The sequence below is a fragment of the Lepidochelys kempii genome, chromosome 6, assembly GCF_965140285.1.
Source record: "Lepidochelys kempii isolate rLepKem1 chromosome 6, rLepKem1.hap1, whole genome shotgun sequence".
In the NCBI taxonomy this organism is placed as follows: domain Eukaryota; kingdom Metazoa; phylum Chordata; order Testudines; family Cheloniidae; genus Lepidochelys; species Lepidochelys kempii.
The window spans coordinates 69,105,421-69,120,035 of NC_136385.1; the positions used below are offsets into that span (position 1 = coordinate 69,105,421).

Genomic DNA, 14,615 nt, shown 5'->3' on the forward strand with positions numbered 1-14,615 from the left:
GGCTCCAGCTCTGAGCAGTGGGGCTCAGACTTTTGGCTTCAGCCCCAGGCCCCAGCAAGTCTAACGCCAGCCCTGGCAACCCCATTAAAACAGGGTCGCGACTCACTTTGGGGTCCCGACCCACAGTTTGAGAACCGCTGGTCTAGAGTGTTGAGAAAGAGAGGTAACATCTGAAGGAGCTAGGATCCTTTCTAGGAGGCAGCCGAATGGATTGAAGGTGAATAGAGGTGGCCTGTATGTCTATGCTGCAATAAAAGACTTGTGGCACAGCCATGGCGGGCCCAGATCAGCTGGCTCAAGATCGCAGGACTTGGTCTGCAGGGCCATAAAATGGCAGTTTAGATGTTCGGGCTTGAGATCCCGTGTGTGGGTGGGGCACTAGATGCTTCTTCTAGTACTTAAGGCTTTTTGTTCCTGGGTCTTGTCCCTTTTCCTCTATCTCCTTACCCATTAGCTAGGGAGAGGGAATGGTAACACCTTTGCTTGGTATAGCATGCTGTAGTTAGTTCAATTGTGCTGTTTTTGTTCTGTCTCACCATGTTTGTTTGGTTTTCACAGGCCCGCAAGGCGAAGCGGCAGATTGATTTCTGGGGGGGCTGGGGAGAATGGAGCGAGTGCAGTCGGAGCTGTGGCGGGGGCATCAGCTTTCGGCAACGGCGCTGCTACTCACAAAGGTGAGGGCTTTCTTCTTTTTATATTACTGCACTCTTTCTCCTCCCATAAGAGGCATCACCAGGTAGCTCAGGGTAGCTTTCTAATGTCTCTTGGTGAAATGAGCTGTCAATCGCCTACCAAAGAAAGTTTGATCTCTCTTATTCCCTGTATGGAAATAAGGCTAAATCTGTTTTCTGGAAGGCATCTCTAATAAGCAGCTCTCCCCCAAAAGAGTTCATCTAGATGAAGTGGAATATAGTGTATATAAATAAGAAGAATTTGAGAGGCAGAGTTTGGATCCAGAATGGGGCCAGATCCTCAGCAAGTGTAAATCATCATAGCTCCATTAATCTAAATAGAGCTTCACTAATTTACATCAGCCTAGGAGCTGACCTTAGGTTTCTTTTATTAGGGTTTGAAGTGTGGCTTCAAAGCTGAACAAGGCTAACATTTGGTTTTGGTGATGCCAAAATTGCATCTGCTTTTCTGTCAAAATTTCAGCCCAAATATCTTAAATCTTGAGAAACCAGCTGTTCCCACTGGATCCAGAAAATAGGCCTTTTCCAGTTTTCAGCCCTAGCCACAGCTAAAATTATGGTGGTGGGTTCAGATCCAGGGGAACAAATCCAAACTGCCCCACGTTCAAGGCGGATTGGGGGCGGGGGTTCTTATCTGAGGTTACAGTTTGGGTCCAACTCTAATATATAATGGAGTCACAGTAAAAACTCCATTATATAGCAAGCTTTTCACATAGTTTTCATGATAAACCTGATGGGGATTTTCCTCTAACTTTCTGAACAGGGCTCTCTTCAGTCTGAAATGCCCATGCTAGAGGAGAATGGCATCGTTGGAAAGTTTGAGGTTAACTGGACAAGAAAAGTTGTGTTTGGGGCACAAGTTTGATATGGCAAAAGGATGTCATTCTGGTCAGGATTATGGTACTCTGGCAGCCCTGTGAGGGAAATGTGCACAGCACTGTGCCTATCATTCTCCTGAGGGCTGAAAGCCATTTCTATGCTAAGATTTTTCAGACAAGAGCTGGTGGGAAATTTTCCATTGGAATGATTTTTGATGACACGATGTTAACAGTGCCTAAGATATGTCCACATGACAGCTTCCTTTGGTGAGGCAGCACCTAATGGGAATCATGGGTGTGAAACTGATCTGGCCAGAAAAGGGTAATCGCTTCCTGCAAAAAAAATTCACATTTTCGAAAAAAAATTCATCCCAAATTGGGACAAAAAGTCAAAAACTCTCCCTCACCCGGAAGGGATTTCTAGAAAAATTCTGATTGTCCATCAGGAAAATTGAAACAAACTCTCTGCCAGAGAGGCTCTTGTCAATTTCATTTTCTGCTTCAGGGAGAAAGTAAAATTGACAAGAGCCTTCCAGGCAGGCTGTTGGCAGCTGAGTGCCCAGGCGTTCCACCTCCCTAGTGCTCAGCCTTCCTGACACCCCACATACCTGGCTGTCTCTCTGATAAGGAAGATGAGCCCCCCTGGTTCTCTTCTCCCCGCTGCCTGGCTGCCAGAGAGAGGAGGTGGGGAGGCTAAGAGCCAGGAAGTCGGAGAACAGGGGCGCTTGGCCTCTGGCAGCCTCAGTCAGCTGCTCTTAGATGAAATCCTTCGGCTCTCCCCAAATGGAATTGTTCTGGAAATCCCTTCCCATGAAGAATTTTGCATTTTTGATGTTGGGACAATTTTTTCTCAAAAAATGTGACATTTTTCACAGGAGGGGATTTCTATTTTCTGGCCAGTGCCTCTGTTTTAGACCCGTGAGTCCCAAAAGGTGCTGCTCTACCAGCAGAAGCCATAAGGTGGCCATTGTTCAGGCATTGTTAACATGGTGTCATCTCACCTCTGAGCAGGCATAGATGGTAATAATGACTGAACCTCCCTGAGCAGGTAGAGTTGCCCCCATTGATAATGATAGGTCTAAAAATCCTTCTGTAGACATAGCCAAAAAGAACACAAGCTGAAGTAGGCAGCCTCCCTTCTGCTCCCTTTGGCTCCTCAATCTCCTTTTTAAATAGGCTTTTTATAAGAGTTCTGATTATTCTGCAATATTTAAAAAAAAAACAAAATCTCCAAGCATGCCTCTTCCCTTTGCTTATGATTTGGCCTGTCTCTCTCTGTGCTGACTCAGCATTCCTGGAGACCCGCATTGCTGTGTCATGAGTGCTGAGATGATGGACAGAGAGAGAAGCAGGAGGGGTACAACCAGTGGTGGATTAGCCACTGGGCCAATGAGCCGTGCACAGGGTCCCCCGCCAATTGGAGGCCCCCCGGAAAAATGGGCATCCCCACGTCCCGACCCGCTTCCCCTGCCTGCCAGTGGGGTACAGGGGCTTGCCCTGCTCTGCCTGCCTGGCACTCCTGCCGGGGACCAGGGGAAGCCCCCATGCCTGGACCCTGCTCCCCGGCAGGAGTGCCAGGTGGAGGGGGGAGGGGAACGGGGCTGGACAAGCCCCTGCACCGCGACCCCATTTCTCTGGCAGGAGCGCTGGGGAGTGGGGTTGGGGAACTGCAGGGTGGGGGGTGGAGAGAGTTCCCCACTTGCTCTGTCCCAGGGCCCCACAAACCCCTAATCTGCCTCTGGGTGCAACAGACGGCTTTTTCAAATCCAATTTCTCCCTGGATATGAACTTGTTAGGCATTGAGCTGTATCCCTCTCCCTCCCCTTTTGAAGAGTCAGGTATAGAATAAGGGAAGATAGTTACCTCCCTTCCCTTTGGCCATTCTGTTCTTCCAGCTAATGAGTCCCATAACAGCAGGAATGTAAATGGCAGGGTAGTTTGAAGTGTGCACACACACTGACTTCATAAGTCACCCCACCCACTCTTCCTACTCACCCCCAGGTAGACATGCTGTATCACACAGGTGCTGTTAGAGACTTCGAGCTGTGTGTTAATAAAAAGCCTGACAAAGAATAAAAGAAACTGTCTCCACTAATTGGTGGGGGGAAAATTTTGCCCCCCAGAAAATATAAAAACCACCCTGTGTCAATAAATAGTGTATACACTACCTGTATCTATAACAAGATTACAGCAACAGAATGCGCTGAAAGATGCCAGGTTCAGTTTTGTAGGAAAGAAATAGGATCTATTAGGTTGTTAGCTCTTTGGGACAGGGAATGTATCTTAGGGCTGCATGCTGTGTGCAAGGTGCTGATAAATTCACAGTGTTACCTGGGAGATTATTAATAAATAGCAATGGGGATGATATTTACAATCTCTTCAGAACTACTTCATGTTGTTTCTCTGTCTTTCAGGACAGATGGTGGGTCTAACTGTATTGGACCAACTCGAAACTATCGCTTGTGCAATATTCAGGTACAGTGCCCAGTACATTCTCTCCTTCCTGATGCTTTCTCTTCTGGAGGAACTTAATTTTCTTCAGAAGCCATGTGCTGAGCCCACTCAGTGCCAGTGGGATTCTTCTCCTCCCCTGGAGCACCAATGCCAGTATTGTTGATGGACACTGTTTGCTTGGGGATGCGCACAGGTGACTAGGCCCCAGGCTAGAATTCGTGCCCTTGTGCAATAGATTCTGGGCACATACCAACTCTGTCTGGTGATTGCAGCATGCAGAGATTAGTATAGTTACAGTTATCTCACCCTCAGTTTTCTGAAAACCCCAGTGTCAGCTCAGTACACTGAGAATTCTTTCTATTATCCACAACCTATTCAAAGATTCCCATCACATACGGAGCATCAAGGTTGCATTTGAGAGACTATGGGGAGCAGAGAGAGCAGGAAGACAATATGAGAAAATGTTTAGGGCTCTGGGTCTGATCCTGTGACTGAGATGGGTCTGGTTTATTATGGACAATGCCATGGAAAGGAATCAGGGAGCACTCATACTGTTGATGTTCATGGTTATAGCTTGGTAGCCACCCAAAGACCTTCTGTCTGGGAAGAAGCAGTTCCCTAATCACCTGCTTTAAGATAAGAATGAAGCTGGCCTGACCTGGAGACAGCGTAATGCGCTGTCAAGTGTCAGAGCTGCATTCAGGAGTGACTTTGTCATTGCCAGTCTGTGGGGAAGCTGTGAGGAACACACCCCAGTGAGATCCTTTCCTTTACCTCCCTCCTCCCTGTGCGAACTCTGTGTACCTGGGTTCTCTCTTCCCCCATAGAGCTGCCCTGAGGGCTCCAGGGACTTCCGAGCAGAGCAGTGTGCTGAGTTTGATGGGACAGAATTCCAAGGAAAGAGATACAAGTGGCTGCCTTATTATGGAGGTAACGAATACAAGGTGTTAAACTTATTTGATGTGGGGGTATTTGGCTTTGCCTGAAAGTAGGGGGTCTGTCTGGAAAGAGTCCTACATGCATAGGTGTCTGTCCAGAATTGTCCTCTTCTGGAACAGCTAGAGGGGTCTGTTGGAATGGATCATCTTTCAGAACAATTGTGTAACGCCGACAGACCCCAGTCGTCGGCAGGCGGGATTAAACTGGGGACCTTTGGAACTTAATGCATGAGCCTCTACAGCATGAGCCAAAAGCCAACTGCCTGTTAGCTAAGGCTGTAGAGCAAACTCATTAATCTGTCTCTCTCAGTGGTCTCGGTGCCACTAGATGGGACAGAACACCACACCCAGAAGGTGTGTGGGTTACAATTGCACAAGATCTCTGGCAAGGGCTGCCTTTGAGGCACAGAAATCTATAGCTCCAGCAGCTATTCAACACCTTTGATAATCAGCCAAAAGATATCTTAGATTGGACCCCCCCAAATCAAAGCTCTTCACGTTAGCGAATGCTGCCAAAAATCTTGCTGCATGTGATTTGATCAAGGACACTCAGAGAACCAGGTCTAGAGGCAGGAATAGAAATCCGAAGGCCTAGCTCTCTGTTCTTACCACTGGACTCTGCTGTCTTCCATATTCACCCAGCCACCTCTGAGTTATTGGGTTTTATTAAGCTTACCTGAAGAATTTCACTCTTTGCTTGTTGATATGTTACTGGTTTTCTTCTGTGTTAACATTTGTTCTGTCTCTCTGAAAAGCCTCGTACTACATGGGAATGTATTCTGCAGGAACCAATCATTAATGTTAATAGCAATCCACTCCTCAGGGCCTAATCCCACATTTCAGGTTCAGGCTCATGGTGTGTTCGTAAGGGACTAACTATGTCATATGACACCTGCTGTTTTCTTCCCTTCCAGCTCCCAATAAATGCGAGTTAAACTGTATTCCCAAGGGAGAGAACTTCTACTACAGGCACAAGGAAGCAGTGGCTGATGGGACGCCCTGTGAGCCAGGCAAACGGGATGTCTGTGTCGAGGGGGTCTGCCAAGTAAGTCATCCTATCACCTCATCCCTTTTCTATGAGAGAGAGAGAGAGAGGGTGTAAGTCAGTCTTCTTAGCATTTCCCTTTGTCCTATCCAGCCCTTCCCAAACAATGCCCTTGTTATCTGACAACACGCCAAATGCATTTGATTTCTGGGGAACTGAAGGAAGTGTGGGGAGCATGTGCGTACATTTCTGTGGACTCTTAGGGCGAATTAATCACCAGCTCCTGATCATCCCCCTTTCTACTGCACCCCAGAGCTATCTAGTTTATCCTCCTCCTAGTGATCAGTCTTGGCCCTGGCCTTTTCTTTCTTCATCCCACCCCACGCCCTGGTTTTGATTTAAGCACATTAATGCCATTGTTTTCTGACAGGCTGTCGGCTGTGACAACATGCTCAATTCTGCCAAGAAGGAAGACAAGTGCCTGCAGTGTGGAGGGGATGGCAGGGCCTGTTACGAAGTGAAGGGCACTTTTGATGTGCTCAACCTCCCCAAAGGTACAGTAGTCTGGATTTTCTGGAAGGGTGAACAGGGGAGAAGGAGAGAGTGAAGCTTAGCCTCATTCTGACCCTTTGCATGGAGCTATCTGCTCTCTCTGCTCACTGGAGCCATTAGACCAGAACACTCACCCAAGCCCACCCATACAGTGGGCTAGAGCTAGAAAACATACTGACCATCTTTATCTGGGGGTCCCCTCCTAGTTCCCACTGCAGCCCTAAGGTTCTTCCACTCCTCCTGTATCTTCCCCAGCTCCTAGTCTCTTGTGGATGCCACAACTCTTCTAGAGGTAACAGGCTCCATTGAACTGTCCCTCAAAGCATGCCTGCTGGAAGTGCTCTTTGCAATGGAGCTGGTTACCCAAGGTCTGCAGAACCTCCAAAAGGAGTGGGAGACTGGGACCAGGACTTGGAACCTGGTTCTCCCACATTGGCTGGCTCTGAACTACTTCAGCCTAATGATTGAACTGGGATGAATCTTTGTCTGCTGAGTTTCAATCTGATGCATTTTGAAATGTCCGAGATAGGAAACTCTGAAAATCAGGGTTTATAATGGAAGCCCAAACAGGCCCCTGACTGTATTGTTTTCAGGGTGCAATGCTCTGATAATGCTGCTCTCAGATGTATTTTAGCCATGAAGTGGGTGGACTACTCCATGGGTGAAACAAATCGGGGTGCAGCCATCCTAAAATCAATGAAGCTGCAACAGCTGGATTGAGTTCTTTCCGGTTATCTCATAACTCATCCATGCAGTCACTAGCGCAGCTGGGCACAGCTCCTGTGCACATGGGCGACCATCTCACATCCTCGATCGCTGTCTGTCAGTACCTTTGACCAACTTCCTTCATTTTCTTCAGGTTACAATCAAATCTTCATCATTCCCATGGGAGCCACAAGCCTCCGCATTAAGGAAGTTATGCCCAGCAGGAACTTCCTGGGTAAGACTGACATTGTAATGAGTTTATTACTACACCATAGAGATGGACTCAAGCCACAAAATTCTATTCTGACTTTCAAACACACTGGAGTTCAGGGGCATATGGGGCGGAAGCTTGCTCCTGCCCTCTGCAAAGGGAGGAGCTGGGCACAAAGTTCAATTCTAAATCCAGGTTTGGATATTGAACACCACTAGAGAACTAGGGGTGGTCAGACCTGGGACTCGGTCTTGGCCCAGCACCACTACTGTGACTCTATATACATGAGGATAAAAAGACCAAGCCCTATTTAAACCTTCCGCCTGGAACTTCTAAGGGTCTGACAAACATGGCAAAGTTTGGGTCTGGGTTTGTCTGTTTGCCACAAAGCTTGGTAAAGTCAAATCCAAACTTCTCCTGCCACCCCTACTTTAGGGAGGGCTCCAAGCACACAGGCGTCTTCTGGGCTGTCCAGTTCCCTGTGCATTAGGCCTTATCTTTCCCATGCTCTATGGATGGACTCCTGACATGCTCTTGTACAATACAAACATGACCGGGTTTTCATTACAGTGTCAAAATGTTCTATGCCACATTGGCAGGCAAAAGTGTTTATGTTGCAAACAGAACATGCAATAATCAGGTGGGGAAGGGAGAATACAGCAATGCTGGAATGGAATCTGCGGCAAAGAGTTGGACCATGCAGTGAAGAAGGCTCAATGTGCAGAAAAGCAGAGAGAATCATAGAATATCAGGGTTGGAAGGGACCTCAGGAGGTCATCTAGTCCAACCCCCTGCTCAAAAGCAGGACCAATCCCCAATTAAATCATCCCAGCCAGGGCTTTGTCAAGCCTGACCTTAAAAACTTCTAAGGAAGGAGATTCCACCACCTCCCTAGGCAACGCATTCCAGTGTTTCACCACCCTCCTAGTGAAAAAGTTTTTCCTAATATCCAACCTAAACCTCCCCCACTGCAACTTGAGACCATTACTCCTTGTCCTGTCCTCTTCTACCACTGAGAATAGTCTAGAACCATCCTGAGCAAGACAGCAGGGAGCATCAGTAGGGCTAGAATGTTGTCACAGGATAATGATTTCCTGCAGGGACTTGATTTCACTTGGCATTTGTTGAAAGCAAACACCGAAGGGAAGCACAGATGTTTATCTCCAATGCAGAAAGTACTGAACACAAGAGGGCATTCATTTCCCATGAGTTACCATGTTTGATGCACGCACCAGTTGCCACTGTCTAACTGGTTATCCCAGCAGTTACTCACAGCTTTCAGGAAGGTTGTGGTGCTTGTGTGAGGAAGCTGGGTTTCAAGTAGCTGAACCGAGGGCTTTGTGAGTTGCTGATGTCCTGTGAGATCTAGAGCAGAGCGTAAAGCCATGTCATATGGCATCTGGTTGAAGTGGTGTCAGCATGTCATGTGAATAGTGGATCTTCCAAATCATTCATCCCCCACCTCCTCTTTTGTGCTCTGTGGCTTTGTCCAGCCATCAAGAATGTGCAGGGGGAATACTATCTGAATGGGCACTGGACGATTGACTTCAGCCGAGACCTGCACATTGCTAGCACAGTTGTGCACTATGATAGAGGCTCGGAGGGGGACCTGGCCCCTGAGCAGCTTCACTCCAGGGGTCCCACCACGGAGCCCTTAGTCACTGAGGTAAGCAGCTGTGTTTACCCTCTCTTAATATTGTCATGCTGTGGTTGTTGGTCTTGGGCTGCACGTCACATTTGGCAGAGATGATGTGCTTGGTTTCTACAGGATAATGTCAGTAGATTTCAGGGGAGGCAATACACCTGTACTGAGCCCAGTGAGCAGGGATATCAGCAGGGCCAGCCTTTTGATCTGTGGGGCCTTCACCTGTAAGAAGGGGAACTATCAAGCCATGTTCACACCACTCACTGTCTGCTCTGATCCTGTTGCCAGAGAGGCAGTAGGAGGAGACCTGGTAGTGACTAGCTGTCTCTTCTTTCTGGTCAAGAAGCTAAAGAAGATAATAGGGGAAACTCATGAATTAAAGATCTGGTATAGGATGGGGGCATCCAAGTAGCTATTCATTATGCTTGTGCGTAAGGCCAGCCCAGGATACTACCTGCTGCCTAATAGAGGAGCAGCACAATCAACCAGCTCTGAGGAAGATGCACATTCTCTCTTCACTAGAAAGAGTTCTCTAAGCCTTAGAGTCTATGATGTATTAGGGAGGAAACAAAGCACAGAAAATAAATGGCCAATGAACAGAGGGGTGTAGGGAGCAGTAGGGGGAGTTTACCTTGCTTGGATCCTGAGGTAAGGGCAGGAAGAGTGGCCAGGAGAGAGAAAATACTGTTTTGTTTTCTGGCTCTTACTTCATTCTCTTTCCTTTGCAGCTCATCAGCCAGGAGCCAAACCAGGGGGTGCAGTATGAATACTACCTGCCCTTGCAAGGGCACAGCTCAGGCTACAGCTGGAGCTATGGCTCCTGGAGTGATTGCAGCTCTGAGTGTGGCGGAGGTAAGAGGGTTGGGGGCACCCTCACCAGCAGCAGACAGTGCCCAATGCAGAGCCAGTATCCAAAAGGAAAGACGCTACATGCTGCCATCTGAAGAACTGTCAGCAGCCCCTTCCCCAGGGCTGTCCCACAGAGAGATTAAGGAGCATTGGCAGCTGCAGTAGGCTATGAAGGGTCTGTAAATCGGAGGCCAGGCCGGGGTTCTCTGCAGGATTGTTCCCTACATTCTGTTCTTTAATGCTTTGTCCAGTCTAGTTTTCTATGTCCTGAGTGATGGTGCTCCCACTGCTTCCCTTGGGGACAGTTTTCCAGACCGATAGATCTCCTCTCTGTCAAGGATTTCTTCCTGACAGGCAGCCTACGTTTTCTTTGGTTTAGCTTCATCCCTTTACACATAATTCTGCCCCCTCGAGTCACCCAAAACATGTCCTCACCAAGCCCATCTCCTTGCTGCCCCACCCCCACGTGACTGAGCCTGCCACCCCTAGTGCCTCCCTATGGAGCATCCATCCAGCAGAGAGGCTGCCAGAGTTCCCCTGTGGTCACACCATGTACACATCAACACACTCATGGATTTTCATTGAAAACCAGTTTCACGGTATGCTGAGCTCCTGCTTGCCCTTTCTCACCTTCTTTGCTGGTGGCCATTGTAGTGACTTACCTCTCTTGCCCATAATATGAGTTCAAGGATGCCTCTGTAGAAGGTGACATCACCTCCCCTGCTGTTATAATCCTGGAATAGGGATGCAGAGTTGCCCCTTTTCCCAGGGGCTGATCCACTTTCATCCTGGCTTAGACCCAGCCTTGTTGGGCTGATCCACAGCTCCGCTGTTGTAACAAGTCCATGTGTTGTAGACAACAGACACAATTGCTAGATAAATTATGTCTGGCAGGGCACACCCCATCAGGAGCCAGGATTAGAATCCTGGTTCTTCAACTTCCAAAACACAGGGCGCAGCCATCTGAGCTAAAGGAAAATTCCTCTTCGATCTCTTTTACCCTTCCTGTGGGCCCAGCCGCTATCTAGGGTAGGTACTTCTATAGCCTCTTTCACCAGAGTATTTGAGCACCTCACAATCATTTGTGTATTTATCATCCCAACACCCCCCTGGAGTAGGGTAATACTAAGATCCACATTTTACAGTTGGGGAGCTGAGACACAGAGAGTCCATGGAGCAGCAGGGAATTGAACGTAGGTCTCTCAAGTCCTAGGCTGCTGCCCTAACCACTGGACCATTTATGTGGGAACAGGTTGTATAGAGAATCCTGGAGTTGCACCTGGCCCAGTTCTCTCTGCAGCATGCAGATGCTGTGGGGGCCCCAGACTACCTCAGAAATGTGCCATTCCCCAAACGATTGCATTTAAATCCCTTTTATGGATAGGCCACTTTAACCAGAATATTATTTTCTTTTCTCCTTTAGGTTACCAGTCACGCCTGATGTTCTGCACCATAGACAATGAAGCCTATCCAGACTATATGTGCAGGGACAAACCAAAGCCAGCCAATAACCGGACATGTGGTCTTCAAGCCTGTCCCCAGACAAAACGGTGAGACTTTCTCTTTCCACCTCTCTGGATTCTTCAAGCCCCTTGTGAAGTATCTTGAGACCCAGGAAAAAGAATGCTGATTGCCTTCTGCTTCCCCCACTGCCACCCCAGTCTGGAGCTGATGAAAGAATCATACACTTCACATGTCAGTGGAAACAGACATTTCTAGACCACCCAGGGGTAGGTGATACCTGAGCTGTGACTGACAGAACAGTGGTCAACGGGACTTAGTGCCTTGCTCACTTTAAAAAATGGGATATAGGCTACTAAAGGCCATGTCTACACGACTGTAGTAAGTTGACCTATGCTACGAAACTCCAGCTACGTGAATAACATAGGTCTACACTGCCGGGGGTCGACGGGAGAAACTCTCCTGTTGACTTATTGTACTCTTCTCATTGTGGGTAGAGTACAGGGTAGACTGGAGAGCGATCTGCTGTCAATTTGGCAGGTTTTCACTAGACCCACTAAATCGACTGCCGGTGGATCGATCTCAGAGCATCAATCGGGCTGTAGTGTAGATGTAGCCTTAGGCACTTTTGAAATGTTTTACCCAAGATGTGGGAATGAATTTCTGTGCCCATAAGGAATGGATCTACATGGCCTGAGTCTGTGTCCAAAACCAGCGGCTCTCACTTTGCCTAGGTAGAGTTGCTGGAGATATTATCCTAGCCAAAGTTGGGGAAGGAGAAGGATTCACTTAGTGTTCATTCTTCCCTTCACTTGGAGCTGCAAATGTAAGAGCAAAGGGAGTTAACTTGCTGCATTCCCCAGGTCCTGGCCCTTTCTGAGAGGGCTGAGCCCTGCAATCCTTCCTCCTATGCGACTGTCAAGCTCCCCCTTCCATTGCACTTACAGTTAGCTGCCACATGGCTCCAACAAGGGAATCCGCAGCATGTACCATTTTATCACCCTGGGACACCCTGGTGTCACCTATCTGTATATCCAGTGGAATTAGTGTGAGGCCTGATGGAGCCCCTGTGTTTTGAGGGCACCTGGAGACCTGGAAACATTTCTGCCTACACAATCGGCTGTAGCTCTAGAATTCTATATATTGCTTAAAGTCCTTTAAAACCTTTGTTCTGTGTATAAAGGATATCTTACATCTATCTGCCGGGAATGTGGAGCCACAGCGGCGCCTGGAGCTCTCAAATGAAGAGGTAACAAGAAGGAGATAGAGATTATAGAAAGCAGAGCTTCAGCTATTCTCTGTCCACTTCCCACCTAGAAAATCTAGTTGCTTGGTGAACCCCACTGGGTGTTTTCATCCTTGGTGATGGTTTAGGATGGTGCTTTGCTTTTGACTCTCACTGCCCACGAATGATGGTGGAGGGTCCTGGGTACTAGAAAAGGGGGAGCTTTGCTCAGACAGTGGTGAGCCCTACTGGTGATTTGCTCTTCTGATTTGACTATTGGAGGGGACAGACAGTTCTTTGTATCTTTCTGTTTCTGACCCTGAAATAAGCATTGCCATTTCCCTTGGGCAAGGCGGCTGCTTTTGAAGATTTTGCTCAATTTGTCAAGATGATAAACTCATAGAAAGAAAAAGAAATGCGGTAGGACTGCAGTGAATCACATTATTTTACTAACTAGTTAGAATGCCAAACTTCCTTTGTTGCAACCTCAAGTTTCCTCCAAAACTCTTCTCCCAACAGCATGTGCTCCAGTGCTGGCACAAAAGTGCCTGGATGTAGTGTTTACTGCAATGATATGGCTCTCCACCCTAACACTGGAAGCAAAAAGGAGAATAATTGTCCTCCCAACAAACCACTCTACTAATGGCTGAGTGGGACTTACCACCATGTTGCCCTCTACTGTCAATAGGGGGGCCCTTAGACATCTTCTTTCATGGCTTCAATCTTGCAGGTTACCTCGGTTTACAGATGGCCTGTGATGAAAGAAGTGAGGCAGAAGATGCCTTGAGTACCAGTTGCAAAAGCCTCTGGGTGAATTTGGCCAATTATCATAAAGATCTTTTAACACAAGAGCGGCCATGCTGGGTCAGACCAAAAGTCTATCTAGCCCAGTATCCTGTCTTCCAACAGTGGCCAACGCCAGGTGCCCCAGAGGGAATGAACAGAGCAGGTAATACTCAAGTGATCCATCCCCTGTCACCCATTCCCAGCTTCTGGCAAACAGAAACTTGGGACGCCATCCCTGTCCATCCTGGCTAATAGCCACTGATGGACCTATTCTCCATGAACTTATCTAGTTCTTTTTTGAACCTTGTTATAGTCTTGGCCTTCACAACATCCTCTGGCAAGCAGTTCCACAGGTTGACTCTGTGTTGTATGAAGAAATACTTTCTTTTGTTTGTTTCAAACCTGCTGCTTATTAAGCATATTATTCTGTGGCTTTATGGGGAAATGAAAAATTGTTTTTTTAACTCCACTATAGCATCTGCAAAATCTTGATGAGTGAATTTGTTTTGAATGGTTGGCAGCCTGATTAACCTGGGCAGTCTGTGCCTTGCTGCTGATTCCTGTTGTGAGGGAATTTCTAGTTATTTTGCAGATTTAGACTGAGTTATTTGCATTTGTGGCAGCACAGAATTATATCTGGTGGGGAACAAACACAAGGTCGTCTTTGCTCAGATTTCATCCTGTGGCACTCGTTGAGGTACTGGAGGTGTTGGGTGAATTTTTAACCACAGTCTGTGATTTAGTCCCATGTCCCTCCTGTTTGCTAAAGGTCATTTGGGAAGAACTAGGTCCATTGTTGGTGGAAATTGTCATTGCCTCCTTTGTAGAGCACAAGTTGCCATCTGCTTTGAAGGACACTTGCATATGCCCTTTACAAAAGAAACCTTTGCTTGACATTAACAATATGAGCAATTATTTAACCATTTTAATATTCCCTCTTTTGGGCAAGATAACTGAAAAGGTTGCAAAAAGATGCTCTTATGGTATCTAGGTGCCTCAGATCTTCTTGGCCCTTGTCAGTTTGGTTGCATACTTGTGTACGGTACAGAAACACAACTTGATGGATAATGAATGATCAGGTGTCCACACTAATATTATTAGATCTATCAACTGCCGTAATTGCAGTTGACTTTGAGTTGTTTATGACTGGCCTACAGGCATAGGTAGCAATTGATGGGGCTGCTCTTGAGTGGCTCTGTTCCTTTTTGGCTGAGAGGACCCACAGAGTTATATTGGAAAATTGCTCATTGACCTTGAAGTCATTCTTGTACGGGATTCTATTGTGTCGCTTCTC

General features: G+C 47.4%; 1 protein-coding gene across 1 annotated transcript in view; it reads left to right on the forward strand.

Moving 5' to 3' along the window:
- Positions 1-14,615, forward strand: part of PAPLN (papilin, proteoglycan like sulfated glycoprotein) — a 73,635-nt gene that overhangs the window by 30,220 nt on the left and 28,800 nt on the right. The window contains exons 3-12 of the mRNA XM_073348537.2: positions 559-674; positions 3,925-3,985; positions 4,792-4,894; positions 5,817-5,947; positions 6,318-6,441; positions 7,299-7,379; positions 8,849-9,021; positions 9,729-9,852; positions 11,273-11,399; positions 12,494-12,559. Coding sequence (XP_073204638.2) covers positions 559-674; positions 3,925-3,985; positions 4,792-4,894; positions 5,817-5,947; positions 6,318-6,441; positions 7,299-7,379; positions 8,849-9,021; positions 9,729-9,852; positions 11,273-11,399; positions 12,494-12,559 — 1,106 coding nt within the window. The remainder of the gene's footprint in view (positions 1-558; positions 675-3,924; positions 3,986-4,791; positions 4,895-5,816; positions 5,948-6,317; positions 6,442-7,298; positions 7,380-8,848; positions 9,022-9,728; positions 9,853-11,272; positions 11,400-12,493; positions 12,560-14,615) is intronic.